Source organism: Notamacropus eugenii, chromosome 5, assembly GCF_028372415.1.
Source record: "Notamacropus eugenii isolate mMacEug1 chromosome 5, mMacEug1.pri_v2, whole genome shotgun sequence".
In the NCBI taxonomy this organism is placed as follows: domain Eukaryota; kingdom Metazoa; phylum Chordata; class Mammalia; order Diprotodontia; family Macropodidae; genus Notamacropus; species Notamacropus eugenii.
The window spans coordinates 210080193-210099691 of NC_092876.1; the positions used below are offsets into that span (position 1 = coordinate 210080193).

The 19499-nt window shown below is 39.3% G+C and overlaps 1 protein-coding gene across 3 annotated transcripts in view; it reads left to right on the top strand.

The window, feature by feature from the left end:
- ARL6IP6 (ARF like GTPase 6 interacting protein 6) overlaps positions 1–15286 on the top strand; it is a 70058-nt gene extending 54772 nt beyond the window's left edge. For 2 of the 3 annotated variants that reach the window (XR_011967631.1, XR_011967632.1), the window contains exons 4-5: positions 12789–12849; positions 14836–15286. Coding sequence is in view for 1 of the 3 variants with exons in the window: in XM_072611996.1 (XP_072468097.1) it covers positions 14836–14896 (61 nt within the window). In the remaining 2 variants the exon portion in view is untranslated. The remainder of the gene's footprint in view (positions 1–12788; positions 12850–14835) is intronic. The other variant, XM_072611996.1, reaches the window with a different exon arrangement.
- The last annotated feature ends 4213 nt before the right edge of the window (positions 15287–19499 follow it).

A 19499-nucleotide genomic window follows, 5' to 3' on the forward strand; every position in this document is an offset into this window, starting at 1 on the left:
GCTCAAATGTAGAACCAACTCCACTCCAAATGTTCACATGGACTATTTGTTCCTGAGTTCATATTGGTCCAAAGTTGGACACACTGTACTTTGGTCCCAACATAGTGATGACATTTTGGTCCTCTTCAAGCACAAAGGACAACCACCACCATCCAGGCCATCTCTCCTTTACCAGCCACTCTCTCTTCTTTTCCCTATCTTAACTCCTTAGTAATAAACCAGTTCAGCTCTACACTGTCCTTTTGAGTCCCTGTCCTCATCACATTGCTGACTGCTTCCTGCCAATCCTACTGGGCATAATAAACCCCAAGGAGGTCAAAGATAGAAATATATATAACACAACTAAAACGCAGTAGCACTTTTTGTTAGCAAAGAACTGGAGACAAAGTTGGCGCTTATCAATTGGCGAGCAGCTGGAAAATTGAGGTATAAGACTATAAGGAAATATTGGTTAGTAAGAGATGACAAAAAGCAGTTCAGAACATTCATTAGAACTGATGAATGATGCAGAGTCAATTCACGGAACCAGAAGGACGATCACCCACTGATTGCAGTAATATAAATGAAAAGAACATTCAAAGGAGGCCAGATTCTGAGCAATTGCAAAAACCAGTTGGTCCCAGAAAATAGATAATGCAAATAATTTCCTTTCTTTGGCAGAGGCAGGAGACTACATTCACAGAAAGATATATACATTGCCAAATAAGATCGCTATCAGCTGTTTTTACATAATGAGTTTTTATGGTTTCCATTCCAGGACAGAGGTAGATAGCCAAAAATACTGCTATGTAGAAAAAAAAAAAGGCATTGAAACTTTTTTTTAAAATCTAGTGCTCCTGTTGGAGCTTATGTCTCCTCTGTCACAGATTCTAAGATAACTGCTCACATCCCCTCAAAGTTCCTATCATTTTAAGTTCATCTAGTTTTTCATTTGTTGTGATCAGATCTAGGATGGTCATAACACTTTTCATTTCATTCACCTTTGAAATAAGGAAAATTATCATTGAGGTACCAGAAATGTATAAGCTTTGCTTTTGGCAAACACCTCTAGCAAATATGGAGACAGAGGCTCTAGGTTCAAATTCTGACCCTGCCACTATATGACAGTCAAGTTACTTAACATCTTTAGCCTTCCGTTTTTTAATCTGTGAAATGATGTTGGTATAGATCAGAACTTCTTAAACTTCGGGTCATGACCCACACTTTAATAAGTGCTGAGGGGGTCTTGAGTAGGAAAAGTTTAAGAAGCCCTGGTCTAGATGACTTTCAAGGTCATATCCAGTCTTAAATCTATGATGTTTCAGCCTAGAGTAATATAAATGGTTACTAAAAAAAAAAAGTTAGTTTTTTTTTCCATTTCCACTGGGGACCCAGCAACAGGAATGTGGCAGAATACTAGAATGTGATGAGAATTGTTATATGCCAGAATGAGAAATAAGGGAAATCATAGTATTTTCTTTGGAGTTCTTTAAGCAAAACGTTCTCATTTGCTTTAAGTCCCCCACAGTGCTGGAATTTTGAAAGGTTCCAATCTTTGTTCTAACTCAGCTGAATTTTGTCAGAGTTACAGGGAGTTAGCTTTAAGTATTTTTTGTGAAATTTCTAGGGTTTTTTTCTTTTGATGTTTAAAGTTTGATTGAGGATATTTAACTTAGTTCAATTCTTTTTTTCTTCTTTCTCCATATTCCCTTCTTTAGTTGTCCATTTGTTTCCAAATGAAATCACGAATGATCATAGAAAGTTAATAATAGAATTTGATATTTCATAGATGTGATATAATGAGGAGATAGAGCTAGACTCAACGTGAGGAAAACCTGAGTTAAAATCCTACCTCTGACCCTATGTATTTGGTCTTGAGGAAGTCATCCCTACTGAGGCTTGTGTATCTCTCCATGATGATATAAATGGTCAATAATCTGGGTGGTTTGAAGGAGCTTTCACAATGGCAGAATTACAGGTCCTTGAGATAATGATCACCTGACAGGTTTCACAATTTTTAAATAAAATATTAAGATCCTAACATTTTTTAAACCATGTGGATCAAGGTCTCTCAAGGTCCTTCCCTCTTTCTCAGCCCTGCTGTAGAGTTGAAGGTTAGATTAGTTGAGAAATTTTCAAGGTGGCAAATGCTATGAGGATGGACAGTTGCACAGGATGTGATGGCATTGTAGGCAAGCTGTTTATGCCTATGACCAGCTGTTCATAAGTGCCTGATCATGACCCTGATACCATGGTGATTGGCATAGAGTGGAACCTGAGAGCTGTCTTTTGTTCATTTAATGAAGAGAAAGTTAAGGTCAAGGTGAAAATGTGAGAGGCAAATCAGAGTAACACATAATATATTAAAGTGGAAAAAAGTCCTCAGAGCCTACCACATAGCAAACTACAAACAAGTCTTTTCTTTATATTAATAACCATTTGCATCTTTGTCAGGTATGACTCTCTTGCACTGCCCTTTGATCACTTTCTGAAATTCTTGTAAGAATGATTTGCCTTTTAATTGTCTCTAAGTCATTTTTAATACCTCCTTTGGGTTTGGTTATAAAAACGTCACACATCCATGCTGACAGTGCACACTCAAAATTTATGCTCTTAAACATATGTGCAGGGCGTGCCAGGTGTGTGCAAGTAAACCCTAATATTCTCCCCAAAATAGTACTTTGTATCTGGAGGGCTTTGGGGAGTATTTTAAAAGTTAATTTTTAAAAAAATTAGTGTTTCATTTTATTTAGTCTGATGAATGAAAAACATAAGGAACTTTACATTTGAGTATGTAATCTATGGGCACTAAAAAAACAAAATTGCCTGAGTACACACCCTATGTTGTCTAATCTCAGCTGAGTCCTCACTGCTGCAAGGCAGGCATTTTACTCTTCCCTGATTGATTCTCCATCATATTCACCATGGCAGCTGTTCCAAACTTCTTCTCAAACCTACCACACCTCCAACTACTCACTCTTTCTCAGTAGGAAACCTTGTCTCATACTTTACTGAGAAAAAAGAAACTACTTACCAGGAGCACCTACTCTACAATTTAAAACCATAAATAGCATGCATATTAATTTGCATATGGAATGAAGCTAAGGAATTATGAAGATCTAAGTAATTCTGAACACCATCATTCAAACCCCATTCTCCATCTTCCACCAACTGATTCCTTCTTCCTGTCCTTCTTAATGCCAGAAAAGATGCCAGAGGCATTCCAATATACTTCCCTTCATCCTCTGATACTCTGGTACACTCTGGTGCAGGCACTCATCACCTCATGCTTGGACTATTGCAATAACCTACTGGAGGCCTTTTTTCTGGTCTGGCTGCCTAAAATGAGCTCCCTATTTGTACCTCCTGGATTTTCTGACTTCCTTCAAATCCCAATTCATTATCTTCTATAGGAAACCTTTCCCATCACTTCATAATTCTAATGCCTTCTCTCTTTTAATTATTTCCCATTTTCCTGTATATAGTTTGTATATATTTTTAAGTTTTTAATTTGATTTATTTTTTTTCTACATTTTACCTTACCCCACCCCATATATCTGTATGTGTGTGTGTGTAAAACTATACTATACATACTAATATTTATCACTTCTTTCTCTGGAGATGATAGGTCGCTTCATAGGCCCTTTCTAGTTGATTTGAGTATTTATAATATTCAGAATAACTTAGTCCTTCACAGTTACTCTTCAAACAATATTGCTGTTACTGTATACAGCATTGTCTTGGCTCTACTCATTTCACTCTTCATTATTTCATGTAAGTCTTTCCACTTTTTCCTAAAAATCAATCTGCTCATTATTTCTTAGAACATAGTACTATTCCTACATAGTTGTTTACATGTTGTCTATTGCATGAGATTGTGAGCTTTTTGAGGGCAGGGACTTTTTTTTGCCTTTTGTTGCATCCAGTGCTTGGCACGTAATAGGCACTTAATAAATGTTGAATTTAGTAAGATGAAATTTAGTAGAAATAAATACAAATTCTTACACCTGGGTTCAGGAAATCATTCTCACATGTATATGAACGGATAAACCTAGCTAGACAACAATTAATCTTAAAATATTTGTGGAGTGTGAGAGGTTGGGGATGTTTAGAAAGGAAGAATTACTGCATGCTTGAGATCATGAAATCACACATGTGTCAGTTGTTTCCTGAGTGTTTTGTCAGGCCTATCAAAAAACATAACGAAGTAGTCTCAGTGCCAGCATAGGCTGTGGATTGGTTGGGAACCAGTCAGCTTGTAGTGAATGATGAATTGGGAACAAAGAACTTACATTATTGTTTTGGAGTAAGCTAATACATTGAGCATCAAGGAGAAGAGCATTCATATTGAGTGCTTGGAAAGTCATGAATTGTTACTTGAATAGAAAAAAGTCATATAAATGAATTAGTTTAGTGTGAATCCATTAACTGGGTGGGAAAGGAGTAAGGGAATGAGTATTTGGGTAATAGGTGGAGCTGTCCAGGTCTGGCTGTGCATTGAAACTATCTGTGGTAATTTGGGCCTTAGGATTTGCATGGATAGTATATGAAAAGTCAATGATGATAGGATTTTTTTAAAAAATCAGGTTTGGTCATATGTCATTACCCAAATCTTGTATTTTCTGATACTGTCCTGGTCTTTTTCACAAAGAATGTCCAGTGGGGTTTTCAGGGCAACCAAGGCTTAGGGCACACATGAATGAGAATGCAAGGTTCACAACAATAACTCACTGGCACTCCCATAGAATTCCTAAGGAGTCTGTGGATAGATTTTAGCATTTTTGTGAACCTGAGTGGGAAAATAATTACAGCTGTACTTCACTAATCTCTAACTGAAACTTATCATTTCTTTTAGTTATGAATGTAGATAACAAAACATTTTTCTGAGAAAGGGTCTCTAGACTTCCCCAGACTACCAAAGAAGTCCATAACTCATACAAAAATAGGTTAAGAACACCTGTTCTACAGGAAGTTGATTCAGTGCAGTATAGAGCTTAGGGAAGCAACTCCAGATGCTATAGTCTCGCAGCAACAGAATCACTTAATATGTTACATTGTCTGTTTTCCCAACCCCCATATTTATTATCCATAAGCAAGTGATCATCTCCCAAGCTGTTTTCTAAGTAGGAGAGTGGTATTTTGAAGACAGTAGTATCATTAAGTGGTAGCTCTCCACATTTGCACCTGAACAGGGCTGGGTAGCCCTATTTGTGCACTGAACACCTATCTAAGAGAGATTGTGTGAGAGAATAAGGGTTTTTAGTGGAATCTTGGAGCTTTTAGTGAACTGCAAAAAATGAGTCAATTTTGTGATTCAGGCAGTCAAAAAAGCAAACACAATCATATACTACGTTTAGAGCAGAGGTTCCCAAATTTATTTGGCCTACCACCCCCTTTAAAAGAAATTATTCAGCACCCTCCCTGGAAATCTACTTTAACCACTTAATAGTTTGGGGCTTTTTGTTTCATTTCAAAAAAATATTTTTTTAAAAATCTTACATCTTAAAAGCCTCATTTCTAAAATATATAGAGAACTGAGTCAAATTTACAAGAATACAAGTCATTCCTCAATAAATGATCAAAGCATATGAATAGGCAGTTTTCAGAGGAAGAAATTAAAGACATCTATAGTCATATGAAAAAATGCTCTAAATCATTATTGATTAGAGAAATGCAAATCAAAACACTTCTGAGGTACCACATAACACCTATCAGATTGTCTAACATGACAAAACAGGAAGATGATAAATGTTGGAGAAGATGTGGGAGAGATGGAACACTAATTCATTGTTGGTGAAGCTGTGAGCTGATCCAACCATTCTGGAGAGCAATTTGGAACTATGCCCAAAGGGCTACAAAATTGTGCATACCCTTTGACCCAGCAATATCACTTCTAGAGCTATATCCTAAAGAGATCATAAAAATGGGAAAAGGTCCTACGTGTACAAAAATATAGCAGCTCTTTTTGTAGTGGCCAAGAACTGGAAATTGAGGAATGCTCACCAATTGGGGAATGGCTGAACAAGTTGTGGTATATGAATGGAACAGAATACTATTGGTGCTGTAAGAAATGATGAACAGTCAGACTTCAGAAAAACCTAGGACTTATCTGAATTGATGCTGAGTGAATTGAGCAGAACCAGGAGAACACTGTACAAAGTAACAGCCACAGTGTGCAAGGACTGTTTCTCAAAGACTAAACCCTTCACAGCAATGCAAGAACATAAAACATTGCCAAAGAATTCTTGATACAAAATGCCATCCCCATCCAGAGAAAAAACTATGGAATCAGAACACAGAATGAAGCAGACTATTTTCTTGTGGTGGACAGCCCATGTCCCCACGTGGCTCAGTGAAAGAGGTAAAGAAGAAAGATACGGGCAGGCAGAAGAAGATAGGGCAACCCCATTTATTGATCTGAGGGTCAGGGTATTTAAAGACAGAAACTGCAAGTCTATGTGACAATCTACTTGTCTCCTGTCCTAGTAATTTGGCCAGTCTTATTGTCTTAAAGAAAGTTAGCCTGAAGGGCATTGTCTATTTTACATATCCCTTGTATTCTGTAGTTCTCTTGTTTATCTCACAGAGACAGCAACACCCTGGGGGCCTGGAGATAAATGCTGGATGATAATGAGCACAGTCTCAGAGAACAGGTTTTCCCGAAGTTCTATCCTGAACTTGCCACTGCATTCCATCCTAGCCCTCAACATTTTCTCTTGTGTTTTGTTTTGTTTTGGTTTTTCACATGGTTTCTCCAATTCATTTTAATTCTTCTATGCAACATGACGAATGTGAAAATGTATTTAATAGGAATGTGTGTGTAGAACCCATATAAGATTGCTTGCTGTCTCAGGGAGGGAGGATATAAGGAAGGGGAGAAAATTTAAGACTTATGGACGTGATTGTTGAAAATAATGTAACCACTATGACTTTAACTGTTATACAACAGAGGAAACATGTAAGAATCGTTTCTCAGAATTTTCGTCTCTTCTTTCCTTATGCTTCCACTACCCCCTTATTTGTATTCCATCCTCCCCAATTGCACCTGAAGCTACTACTGCCCCCCTGGATCATTTCAGTGTTCCTCAGCTGGCGGTATCACTCACTTTGGGAACCTCTGACAGGTATAATTTACAAAAGAACAAGTGATAGAACCAAGCTTGGTTCAGAGTGATTGAACCTCGTTTGCCATTCTGAACCTGCCACTTAGTATTACCTGTATGCCCTTGAGCAAGTGGTGTGACCTCTCTAGGCTTCAATTTCCTCACTTGTAAAATGAAGGAATTGGACTAGAAAAACTGGGTTCACCGCCACAGTTTAAGATGCTCTGAAGGGGTCAAGAGTGGAAGATGTTTAAGAAGCCCTGCACTAGATAACCTCTTAAGTACTTTTGAACTCTCTATCTATGAACTCCTCATCTAAGTAGCTTCTTGAGCTGCTCCTTTGCTGCCTCACTTATCCTATCTGTAGTAGTTGAATTGTAACTGATAATAAATTGATAAAAATCATTTTTCTCCTGGATATATAACTGTATAAGGTTTTGCAAACCTGGTTAAATATTTTCTCAAAAAAATGGAGCAGATATTGTTATGTAGTCCATGGAAAGAATATCTTGTGTCTTCCTTTGTTAAGAAGTTTAAAAAATAGGGGGAGGAGCCAAGATGGCGGAGTAGAAAGACACACATATGCTAGCTCCAAAACCCACAGCCCATAAAATACCTGTAAAGAAGAACTCCCAACAAATTCTGGAGCAGCAGATGCCACAGAACAACAGAGTGGAGGAGATTTCTGTTCCAGAGAGACCTGAAAAACCAACACCAAAGATCTGTCACGCACTGGACCCGGAGCAGAGCCCAGCCCTGCCTTGGCCGCGCGGCACCAAGAGGAGCAAATTCGAGCAGGCTTCAGGGACAGAATCTCCAGCAGCCACACAGGTCTCTCCACCCACGGGCGCTAAAGGTCAGTGAAAGAGTCTTTTTGGCTTGCCAAGAGGGGAGTGGGGTGTCCCTATAACTCAGGCCCCCTTGGGAGGCAGCAGAGGAGGCAGCAGCAGACAGGGACTCCCAAAGCAGGGAGGAGCTCAGATCCATTGTTGAAGGTCTCCACATAAACCCCTGAGGGAACTGAGCCCCATGTGGTGGCCCTGCCCCCACCCAAGCACCTGAACTTAATCTCACACTGAATAGCAGCCCCATCCCCACCAAAAGCCCTGAGGCTGGGAAGCAGCATTTGAATCTCAGACCCCAAGCACTAGCTGGGCTGATCTGGAGGCAAGGTGGGTGTGGAGAGGACACTCAGAAGTCAAGTCACTGGCTGGGAAAATGCCCAGAAAAGGGAAAAAAAATAAGACCATAGAAGGTTACTTTCTTGGTGAACAGATATCTCCTCCCATCCATTCTGATGAGGAAGAACAAGGTTTACCATCAGGGAAAGACACAGAAGTCAAGGCTTCTATATCCCAAACACCCAGAATAAATATTCAATGGGCTCAGGCCATGGAAGAGCTCAAAAAGGATTTTGAAAATCAAGTTAGAGAGGTGGAGGAAAAACTGGGAAGAGAAATGAGAGACATGCAAGAAAAGCATAAAAAGCAGGTCAACACCTTGCTAAAGGAGACCCAAAAAAATGCTGAAGAAAATGACACCTTGAAAAATAGGCTAACTCAATTGGCAAAAAAGGTTCAAAAAGCCAATGAGGAGAAGAATGCTTTCAAAAGCAGAATTAGCCAAATGGAAAAGGAGGTTCAAAAGCTCCCTGAAGAAAATAGTTCTTTCAAAATTAGAATGGAACAGATGGAGGCTAATGACTTTATGAGAAACCAAGCAATCACAAAACAAAACCAAAAGAATGAAAAAATGGAAGATAATGTGAAATATCTCATTGGAAAAACAACTCACCTGGAAAATAGATCCAGGAGAGACAATTTAAAAATTATGGGACTACCTGAAAGCCATGATCAGAAAAAGAGCCTAGACATCATCTTTCATGAAATTATCAAGGAAAACTGCCCTGAGATTCTAGAACCAGGGAACAAAATAAATATTGAAAGAATCCACAGATCACCTCCTGAAAGAGATCCAAAAAGAGAAACTCCTAGGAACATTGTGGCCAAATTCCAGAGTTCCCAGGTCAAGGAGAAAATATTGCAAGCAGCTAGAAAGAAACAATTCAAGTATTGTGGAAATACAATCAGGATAACACAAGATCTAGCAGCTTCTACATTAAGGGATTGAAGGGCTTGGAATAGGATATTCCAGGTCAAAGGAACTAGGACTAAAACCAAGAATCACCTACCCAGCAAAACTGAGTATAATACTTCAGGGGAAAAAAATGGTCTTTTAATGAAATAGAGGACTTTCAAGCATTCTTGATGAAAAGACCAGAGCTGAAAAGAAAATTTGACTTTCAAACACAAGAATGAAGAGAAGCATGAAAAGGTAAATAGCAAAGAGAAGTCATAAGGTATTTACTAAAGTTGAACTTTTTACATTCCTACATGGAAAGATAATATTTGTAACTCTTGAAACTTTTCAGTATCTGGGTAGTTGGTGGGATTACACACACACACACACACACACACACACAAACGCACACACAGAGACAAAGAGCACAGAGTGAATTGAATAGGATGGGATCATATCTTAAAACAATGAAATTAAGGGGTGAGAGAGATATATTGGGAGGAGAAAGGGAGAAATGGAATGGGGCAAATTGTCTCTCATAAAAGAGGCAAGCAAAAGACTTTTTAGTGGAGGGAAAAAGAGGGGAGGTGAGAGAAAAACATGAAGTTTACTCTCATCACACTCCACTAAAGGAAGGAATAAAATGCACACTCATTTTGGTATGAAAACCTATCTTACAATACAGGAAAGTGGGGGTGAAGGGGATCAGCAGGGTGGGGGGGATGATGGAAGGGAGGGCAGTGAGAGGAGGGAGCAATTTGAGGTCAACACTCATGGGGAGGGACAGGATCAAAAGAGAGAATAGAAGCAATGGGGGGCAGGATAGGATGGAGGGAAATATAGTTAGTCTTACACAACTCGACTATTATGGAAGTCATTTGCAAAACTATACAGATATGGCCTATATCGAATTGTTTGCCTTCCTAAAGGGAATGGGTGGGGTGGGAGGGATGAAGACAAGTTGGAACTCAAAGTTTTAGGAACAACTGTTGAGTACTGTTCTTGCTACTAGGAAATAAGAAATACAGGTAATGGGGTATAGAAAGTTATCTGGCCCTACAGGACAAAAAAGAAGATAGGGACAAGGGAAGGGAGGGATGATAGAAGAGAGGGCAGATTGGTGATAGGGGCAATTAGAATGCTCGGTGTTTTGGGGTGGGGGGCGGGGACAAATGGGGAGAAAATTTGGAACCCAAAATTTTGTGAAAATAAATGTTAAAGATTAAATAAATAAATTTTTTAAAAAAGTTTAAAAAATAAAAGCCAAATACAGCAGCAAGTGTTGACTCGGGTTGACTCATCCTCCACAGTAGGAAGTAAAGTCTCACTTTGGACCAATCATAGTGATTTTTGTCTTTTCAGTGCAAATGCATCTCTGAGTCAAGGCTGGATGGTACAGCACAAAGGGAAAACTAAGGAAAGGCTCTAATGTAGGATAGCAGTGTGAAAATTTGAAAAGGTCATAGAAAAAGTCTAATAGAAGTAGAAAATGCACAAAGTCTTGTAACTATAGGGAAATAAATTAGACAAAGTCAAGTTGAAGATGATGTCCTGCATAAAATAAGCTCTTAATAAATAACTGAAATGTTAATGACCTATCAAACTGTGCCTCCTTCCCTTTTATACATTTAACTAATGTTAATGACTTTTATATTTCCAGGAGCCTTAATTTCATCCATCTGATATAGTAACCCCTCACTTCTTATGCACCCATCTGTATCCTTCCACCAATGCAAATCTCAACCCTTTCCATCCCTTGGTGGATAGACTTCCATTAGATTATTGTGACTGAAAAATCATTATCTAGTTGCTAATCATGAGCTTTTCTGAATGTAATTAATCCTTTGGGGTGGGGAATGGGATAGGATGAGGGTAGGAGAGTGGAGTGGGAGGGGGTCCAGAGTTAAGGAAACTACTTACACTAATGCAAGTTGGCAACTGTTCTTCAACTTACAGCCTTAGAGATTGATTTAGCTAATGCCAAGGAGTGAATTTCTATTCAGTCCTCTTAGTCAAACCCTAATAAAGATCAAAATGACTGTGGGTTCTAACAATGGAATGCAGTCCCTGGGAGGTCCTGCCAGGTTGAAAAGACCTCACCTGAGGACCACTTTGGTTGGGTTTGGTTTGATTGGCCACTAGGTGATGAAAATTTTGTAGCCACAGCAACCCCTAAACACCATATACTAGGGTGTAGAGGGACCCCATATTATTATTTAGTTGTTTCATTTATGTCTAACTTTTCATGATCCTTTTTTGGGGTTTTCTTGGAAGAGATATTGGAGTGGCTTTCCATTTCCTTCTCCAGCTCATTTTATGGATAAGGAAACTGAGGCAAACATGGTTAAGTGACTTGCCTAATGTCACACAGCTAATAAGTGTCTGGGTCAGATTTGAACTCAGGTCTTCCTGATGCCAGCTCTATCTACTGCACTACTTAGCTTCCTTTCTTTTGCTCTGTCTGTCTCTCTATCTCTGTCTGTCTCTGAGGGCTGCTACCCTCATGGGTGGGACCCAATGCAAAACTCCAAGAGCCCAGAGGGGGAGGGTGTAAGGGCCAAGATATGTGTGTGGATGGAAAGAAGAGACCCATCAGTGAAATCAGATCTTCTGAAGTACAATCACTAAGTAAATGTTTTTTCATTCATTCATTCTTTTGTTCATCCATGATAAAGTTGTGTGGCATAGAGAAGAGTCAGGAGGCGTGAGTTCTAAATCCAGACCGCTGTCACTTATTACTTATTAAGTCATGAGCAAGTCACTAAACTTCAGTTTCCTTGTCTTCAAATGAGGGGATTAGATAGTCACTAAGGTCCTTTCCATTTTTAAATCCTATGATTCTATAACAGTAAAAAAGCAGAATCAACAGGAAAGAGTAATTAATTGAATGTGGAAAGTGAGTGAAAGGGAAGAGGGAAAAAGGAACCAAGCATTTATTCAGCATTTACTATATGCCAGGCACTATGCTAAACACATTACAAATATTACTTCATTTGGTCCTCACAGCTACCTGGGAACTGATTGCTATTATCATCCCCATTTTACAATTGAGGAAATCAAGGCAGACAGGTTAAGTGACTTGCCCAGGATCACCAACCTAGCAAGTGTCTAAGACTGTATCTAAATTGAGTTCTTCCTAACTCCAGGCCGAGGGCTTTATCCACTGCACCATCTAACTGCCTCCAAGTAAAAAACAATATAGGTTTCAAGCATTGAGCAGGCAGAAATGACAAGATGTTATATTCTTCTGGAATTCCCGGAAAAATTTTCCTTCAATAAATGCACATATTTTAGTGCAGAGTATGCTTTGTCAGATACAAATTATGACCGTGGAAATAAATCCAGAGATTGATGTAACCTATATCACTTCTCATATACCTTTCCTTACACTGTCAGTTTGACCCAAAAAAGAATTTTTCAGTAGCTTCTTAGGAGTCATTCAATCCCTAGCATCATATGACACCATCCCTTGACTTTGGTGAGTTTCAAATGCCCTAGAGCAACATCAAACCTTAAATACTCATTTAACATTTCTTTATGTTGTGGTTTGACATATGAACATGTCATTTTGGAAATCATTCAGTGCATGTTTCCTGAAAGTCTTTTCTTTGGTCATTTTATTCACAGTTGGTGATAAGTCCTTATTCAGTTATAAGAGGAACAAAGTCAAGCAAAATCCTGAAAAGATGTGAGTTCTCAAGGGGGAGGGTGTATCTACCCAACAAAGTTGTTATTGAAGTCACTTGTGTTACTCGTCAATCTCACCAGCATGATTTCGTGCAGAATTCTGAAGTGTATAAATTTCATCCTCAGAATACTTCCCTGCTTCTGTTTGTTGTGTCTGTTCTTTCTCAGTTCTTTTTCTCCCTCTCCCTCTATCCCTCCCCACACCCCAGGACCAGATGGATTCTAGTGTAGATTCTTACATAGAACTCAGGTAGTACTTCATGATTCTGTGAGCCCTTCTCTATCCCATCCCAATTAAGTGTACCTTTCTCATGGCCACATCCCTTTCTGCTAATATGAGAATGGGTAATCAAACATTAGACCTGAACTCCAGTTCTAATATCTAGTGATATGACCTTTGTCTAGTAACTTGTTCTCAGTGTGCTTCAGCTTTCTCACCTGTAAAGTGAGAAGGTTGGGTTAGATCAATAGTTCTCATGTTTTTTTGCTCAATAAAATTGTTATTCTTTGCTATGAGAATCTGGGCACAGTACAAGAAAGTGGGGAAATTCATACATGTTTGCATGTAATTGCTCCTGTAAGTTTTGTGTAATTCCCAAGATAGTCTATCCAAAATGTTCTATGTCACACCTTTTGAAGAACTACTGGATTTGATGATCTCTAAGAGCCCTTCCCTCCAGTTTGAACTTTCTGTGCTTCTAATCTTCAGTCCTAATGTTATTTTCTCAAGGTAATACAGAATAACAGAGTTTGAAGGTAACTTAGATGTCAAACTAGTCTTTGTGTATCTGGGGCTTTCTGGAGCCAGCACTTTAACTCAAAGGAATAACTCTAATGATGGGTTTCAGGTATTGTGGTGATTAGGTGGGAATGATATTGCACAGAGAAAGTGTGCCCTTTTTCGTCCCCAAAATGACATGACATAGGTGGCTAACTGTCAAAACATACTTTTAAAAAATTCATTCCTTAATATTTATTAAATAATATTTTAAGCAAGGATATGTGCTTTATATTTGAGCATATAAAAGTTCTTATGAATTATGATCCTGTTCTCAAGAAGTTTATAATCTAACAGGGGAAGAATAAATACACAAATAGCTAAAATACTAAGAAGGTGAGATAAATACAAAGGAGAGTCACTCAGAATCTTTCTTTTCTTTCTTTTTAAACTGGATCTGTCCATCTCCTCCCAGGCTGGAAGTGAAGCCAGCTATTTACAGGCTGATACCACTACTGATTGGCACAGAAACCTCCACTTTACTCCATTTAAAACCTGGACCAGTTAGTCTTTCTCTCCTTAACTTGGTGGCCTCCATTGTGTGTGTGTGTGTGTGTGTGTGTGTGTGTGTGAGAGAGAGAGAGAGAGAGAGAGAGAGAGAGAGAGAGAGAGAGAGAGAGAGAGAGAGAGAGAGAGAGAGAGAGAGAGAGAGCATATTCACACTAAGACCCGGATCATCCTAGCCCATTGAAACTCAGAACATGTAAGCTTAAAAGTCCAGGTTTCCTGGTAACTGGGATTATAGGAGTGTGCTACCATACTCAGAAGGTCCTCAAATACTTGAATAAATGAAAATGGAGTAAAATCTGACCTTAATTACTTTATTATTTATTAATTAATGTATTTCATTAAACAATTTGCTACTTTGCTAGCACACTGTGTCTGGGTTCTTGAGAAGCCCTGATTCTAACCATACATACTAGATTGAACATTGAACCACTTTCCTAAACTATCCCCACTTCTATGCTAAAGGAAGTTAGTTGAACAAGAAAGAATGGACCAAAATGAGCATTATAGAGAAGTATAGAAAAAGCCTAACCAGAAAAAAAAATATGAAGCCATAACTTGTTTTTATTGTCATCTATTTGGGGTCTAGCATTACATGGTTTGTATATCATTTGTGCTATAACATCCTTTAATTCAGATGACATTAATTTGTGGTAAATTTAGTATATCTATTTATTTTTTTGGTATATCCTTTATTCACAGATATTCACACTTCTCTACCATGACCCAGGAAACTCATTATTGGGATAAGCTTACTATGTGAGATCTGATGAGCCTTAGGACTCTATCTCCTCACTACCATCTGGATCTCAGAGTGGAGGGTGGCACCATGAATTCCAAACATCCATTTAAAGAGAAAACTGAACTTGGAAAATTTCATATTTCCCTGGCTGTACTACTCTGGGACTTCTCTGACTTTTCCACCACGGGACCCTCTCTGGTCAACTCCTTCTCTTTCACAGCTCCCGCCTCCTCCACTTTCAGCTTCCTTTTGTGTGTTTATCTTTTTTCATATTTGTATCCCCAGCACTTAATCCAGTGCCCAGCACATAGCAGGTGCATAATAAATGACTATTGACTATTTAATAATTGACAAATAATTCAAATGTGCCAGAAATATTTAAATACAAATAAAATGTTTTATATATTCTCAGCATCCCCTACCACCACCACCAGTAGCATCTATTTACATATAAATCATGTGCCAAGAGAGTTGACCAGTTTACATGCTACAGCTTCCTGGAGTCACAGGTGAAAGTTGGATGACTGGCTAGACACCAAAGATGAGTGGGTAGCTCTGAAAAGGGCTCACAGGAGAGGTGCCAGTCCTCCCTTAACATCTCATATACCTTGGAAACTTGACTAGGTATGGATTAATAATAACAGTGTTAGCATTTACGTAGTATCTACCATGTGCCAGGTGCTTTACAAATACTACATAATCTGAGCCTCATAACAACCTTGCAAGACAGGTACTATTATTATCCCCATTTTACAGTTAAGGAAATTGAGGCAAACAGGTTAAATGATTTGCCTAAAATCAAAGAGCCAGTAACTATTTGAGGCAGAATTCGAACTCAGGCCCTTCTGACTCCAGGCTCAGTGCTTTATCTCCTGCATCACTCTGTTGCCAGATTCTTTAGAGATTATGAGTGATTCAAGGGGCAATAGAGAGATACATGGTACACATGAGAAAGTGGAATCTCACTCCCATGCAACATAAAACATATCCGGAAAATGTACATGGGGAAAAGGAGGTGGACTGATCACAGAACAAAAGTGAAGAACAACACACTGAAAGCCTCAGTTATTGAATGAATGCCTCTATAATATTAAAAAGGTCTGGAGGAAATTACCCAGCATATTGGGTGCCTTGCCTATGGAGGTTTACTAGAACATAAATAGGAGTCCCACAGGATGAGAAGGTGTGGATGGGCTGTACTTTGTGTTGTTATCATTTGTGTTGTTATTACTGTGGAGCCATTTTTCAGTCTTGTCCAACTCTCTGTGACTCATTTGGGGCTTTCTTGGTAAAGATACTGCAGTGGTTTTCCATTTGCTTCTCTAGCTCATTTTACAGATGAAGAAACTGAGGAAAACAGGGCTAAATGACTTGCCCAGGGTCACACGGCTAACTAAGTGTCTGAAGCCAGTTTTGAACACAAAAAGATGAGTCTTCTTGCCTCCAGACTTGACATTCTATACACTATGTACCCATTGACAATTCTATTAACATTGGAGAGCATATTCCCTGAAGAAATCACAAATCCACTGAAATATTACTAGATTCAAATTGCAACATATCTCAGAAAAGAGGTTAAGGAAATCACTTAACAGTGTCAACTGGACAGAACGGGCCTCTAACCTGTGGATGCCCAGAGCCAAACAGAGCCAGACTAGAGACAGGAGAGTCAGGAATCAAACGGAAGTTTCGTTTCAAAGTAAGGGAAACAACTTGCAAGCCAGTATGTATTGGAGCCCTGCCCCTAGTGAGGAGATCTCAATACTTGTATCAACGGCTGTGCAGTGAACTGTAACCCTGACAATGAAGGGTAACAGCAACCATGTGACAAGTTTGATTCATAGCAGGGCTTCATGACCAGAACATGGATGTAGCAGGTGCTTGTCTGAACTCATAGAACACTTGGTACTAGTCAAAATAATATAATAATTATATGAAACAATTCTGGGATTTTGCTGTGTCTGAGATCATCCAGAGGGTGGGCGCAAAGGAACGTTGTTATGCCAAGCTCAGGGCACAGCTTGCTTGTGGAGCCTTAGTTCTGGAAAACCAAGTGTCTCCTAATATCTTGACATTTCTCCCTTTTGGCCAAAGAGAGGGAGTCTGAAAGAACCCCTATCCTTCTGGCCAGTAAAGGAGAAGCAGGTATAAGCCAAGGTGTCATGAAAAGCCAGGTTCGCCAGGACAAGATATTGCCCAGAGGATTAGTTCTTTAGGGGACTCACTGGGGAAGTGTGTCCCAGGTATCATTGCTAGCCAACATTTGCTTGCAAGCATGAAAGAGAGGTAGGTCAAGAATGTAGAGGGAGAAAATGCCAATACACACTTGAATCAGGGCTTTGGTGGTTGGGCACGTAACAAAAGGTAAGAAGAGAAAAAACTAGGACAGTATACTCAGCCCTCATCCAAAATCAAGTCAGCTGTCTCATCTGGATGTCAGCTGCTTCTGGGACCATACTAGACAAACCCTGAGGTCTCTGGAGGGTTCTGCCATCTGCTCAGGAGCAGGAGCTTCTTTCTTCATATGATCCAGAAGTCCATACCCACAAGTTTGACAGCTGTGGGAGTAGTGAGAAGGACCTTTAGAGAAAACTTCTTCTATCAGTCTTTGGATCTGAGTTTCTGGTCAGCATAACATCCTTGTGCTAGTTAGTGATCCTATGGAGCCAGTTTCCCAGCCATGCAGGGCTAATATCAAATAATGCAATAAAATCTTATATAAATTCAAAATCATAGTTATATTAAGTCAGGTCACATTAATTTCACATTACGGATCAAACTACTTAGAGGGCTCACAATGGACTAGTTTTGAAAAGGGAGATTTACATGTCATAGAGGTAACCAAGAAAACTTTAACAAAAACCATGCAAAGCAAAACATTAATTATCATCAATGTTAACTAAGATCAAAACTCTTTGTATCCTAGTAACCCGTTTTCAATATCCATCTAATCAGCACATTTTGGGTCCCAGATGTCTCATGTAGTTATCTAGTCCCTAAATATCTTTTCTTGGATGATATGCTTATTCTCAGGACAGCTGAGTGAGTATGATAGGAAGCTGTAAAGGCAAGCAAAGTGGGATTTTTGTTGTTTTCTTTTCAGAGCTTGGTTTCCCAAGCTCAGGCTCATTGAAAACATCTGAAACATTGATCTCCTTTGAACCCTGATATTTCACAGCTGTGCTGAATCATGTAGGTTTTATGCCTACTAACTGAGCCAATCAGGAACCAAGTCTTTGTTATATATAGTGAGAGGTTGGTATTTTACTTTGGGGACTTGCTTATGAGAAAGATCTTGTGATTCCTTGATCAAGACTCTGAGTGACTATATGTTCAGAGCTCCTCAACTGCTCAGATATGTAGATTCTCTCAATCCAGGGATGTATGTAAAGTATACATCTTTGATTCAGGCAGTAGAGCCCTGTCTGTTGGTCTTTATTTCTCTGCTTCTATTTTCTCTGTTTATATTTTCTGTGGAGTTCAGGGTGCTGACTTTTTCCCTGAACTAGTGAATATAATTTAAAGAGATCGTTGACCCTTAAACATCTATGTTTCTTAGTAAAGCAGATCTAATAACCTGTGCTAGCAGCTATTCTGGGTATGCCAGTGTGATTGCTGCTACAGGAACAACTGGACAGAGGTGACAACTCCACTTACAGGTCCCTAAGCAGTATTTTTATCAGCCAGAGAGCTTAATGGCCTATTCTACAGCTTTGTATATAACAGGGAATGGTACAGGCTGAAGTACTGGTTACTTTGGCCTGGCAAATACAAGACCCTGTTTCAGTGACTGGTTCCTTTTAATCCTAGAGGACAACATAATGATTCCTAAAGTTTACTTGGTTTTCCTTCTCTTCAACTATAGGGAGTTTTATTTGAGATGAAAATTTCTGAGTTTGGTTATTATGACTCCCAAACCCTTGGGAAAAGTTCCTAATTCCTTGAGAGGTTGAATTTCCTGCCTAACCTATCTTCTAGTTAATTCTAGTTCTGGCCTCATAGTTGAGGGAAAATTCACTTTACTGGAAACATATGGGTAACCAAACAGCCAATTATATTATAGTGTCTGTGTATAAACAGACATTGGAAAGGGAAAGTTCAGTCCCTACCCTCTAAGAGCATACACTCCAATGAGGGGGACAACATGCAAACAAACATACACAAAGCAAACTATATACAGGATAAATGATAAATACTTATTTATGGAGTGAGCATGATGTAGTAGAAAAAGCATTGACTAGAGTCAGAAGATCTGCCTCCGAGGTTTGCTACGTATGTGACTGTGGGCAAGTGTTGAACCTTCTTTGGCCACATTTTTCTTATCTGTAAAATGCAAGAGTCTCTACAATCCCTTCCACCTCTAAATCTATGAACCCAAGAGATTCCCCCACCCCTAACTCAAATTCATCTTTATTTCCCTCTTTCAATCCAGAGCAAGTACCACAGGATAGCAAGAGTGAGTTTTCTCCTCTTAGAAAAATGAGATACTGACTCTGCCCCACCCCAGTTGCTCCTAGTTGGAGCCCCCCACCGTTCCGGCTGGGTGAATGGGACCCAGAATGTGGGGTGGGATGGGGGTCAGGAGGCTGGGGGCGCGGGGATGGGGGCTGACACCAGGTTTCTG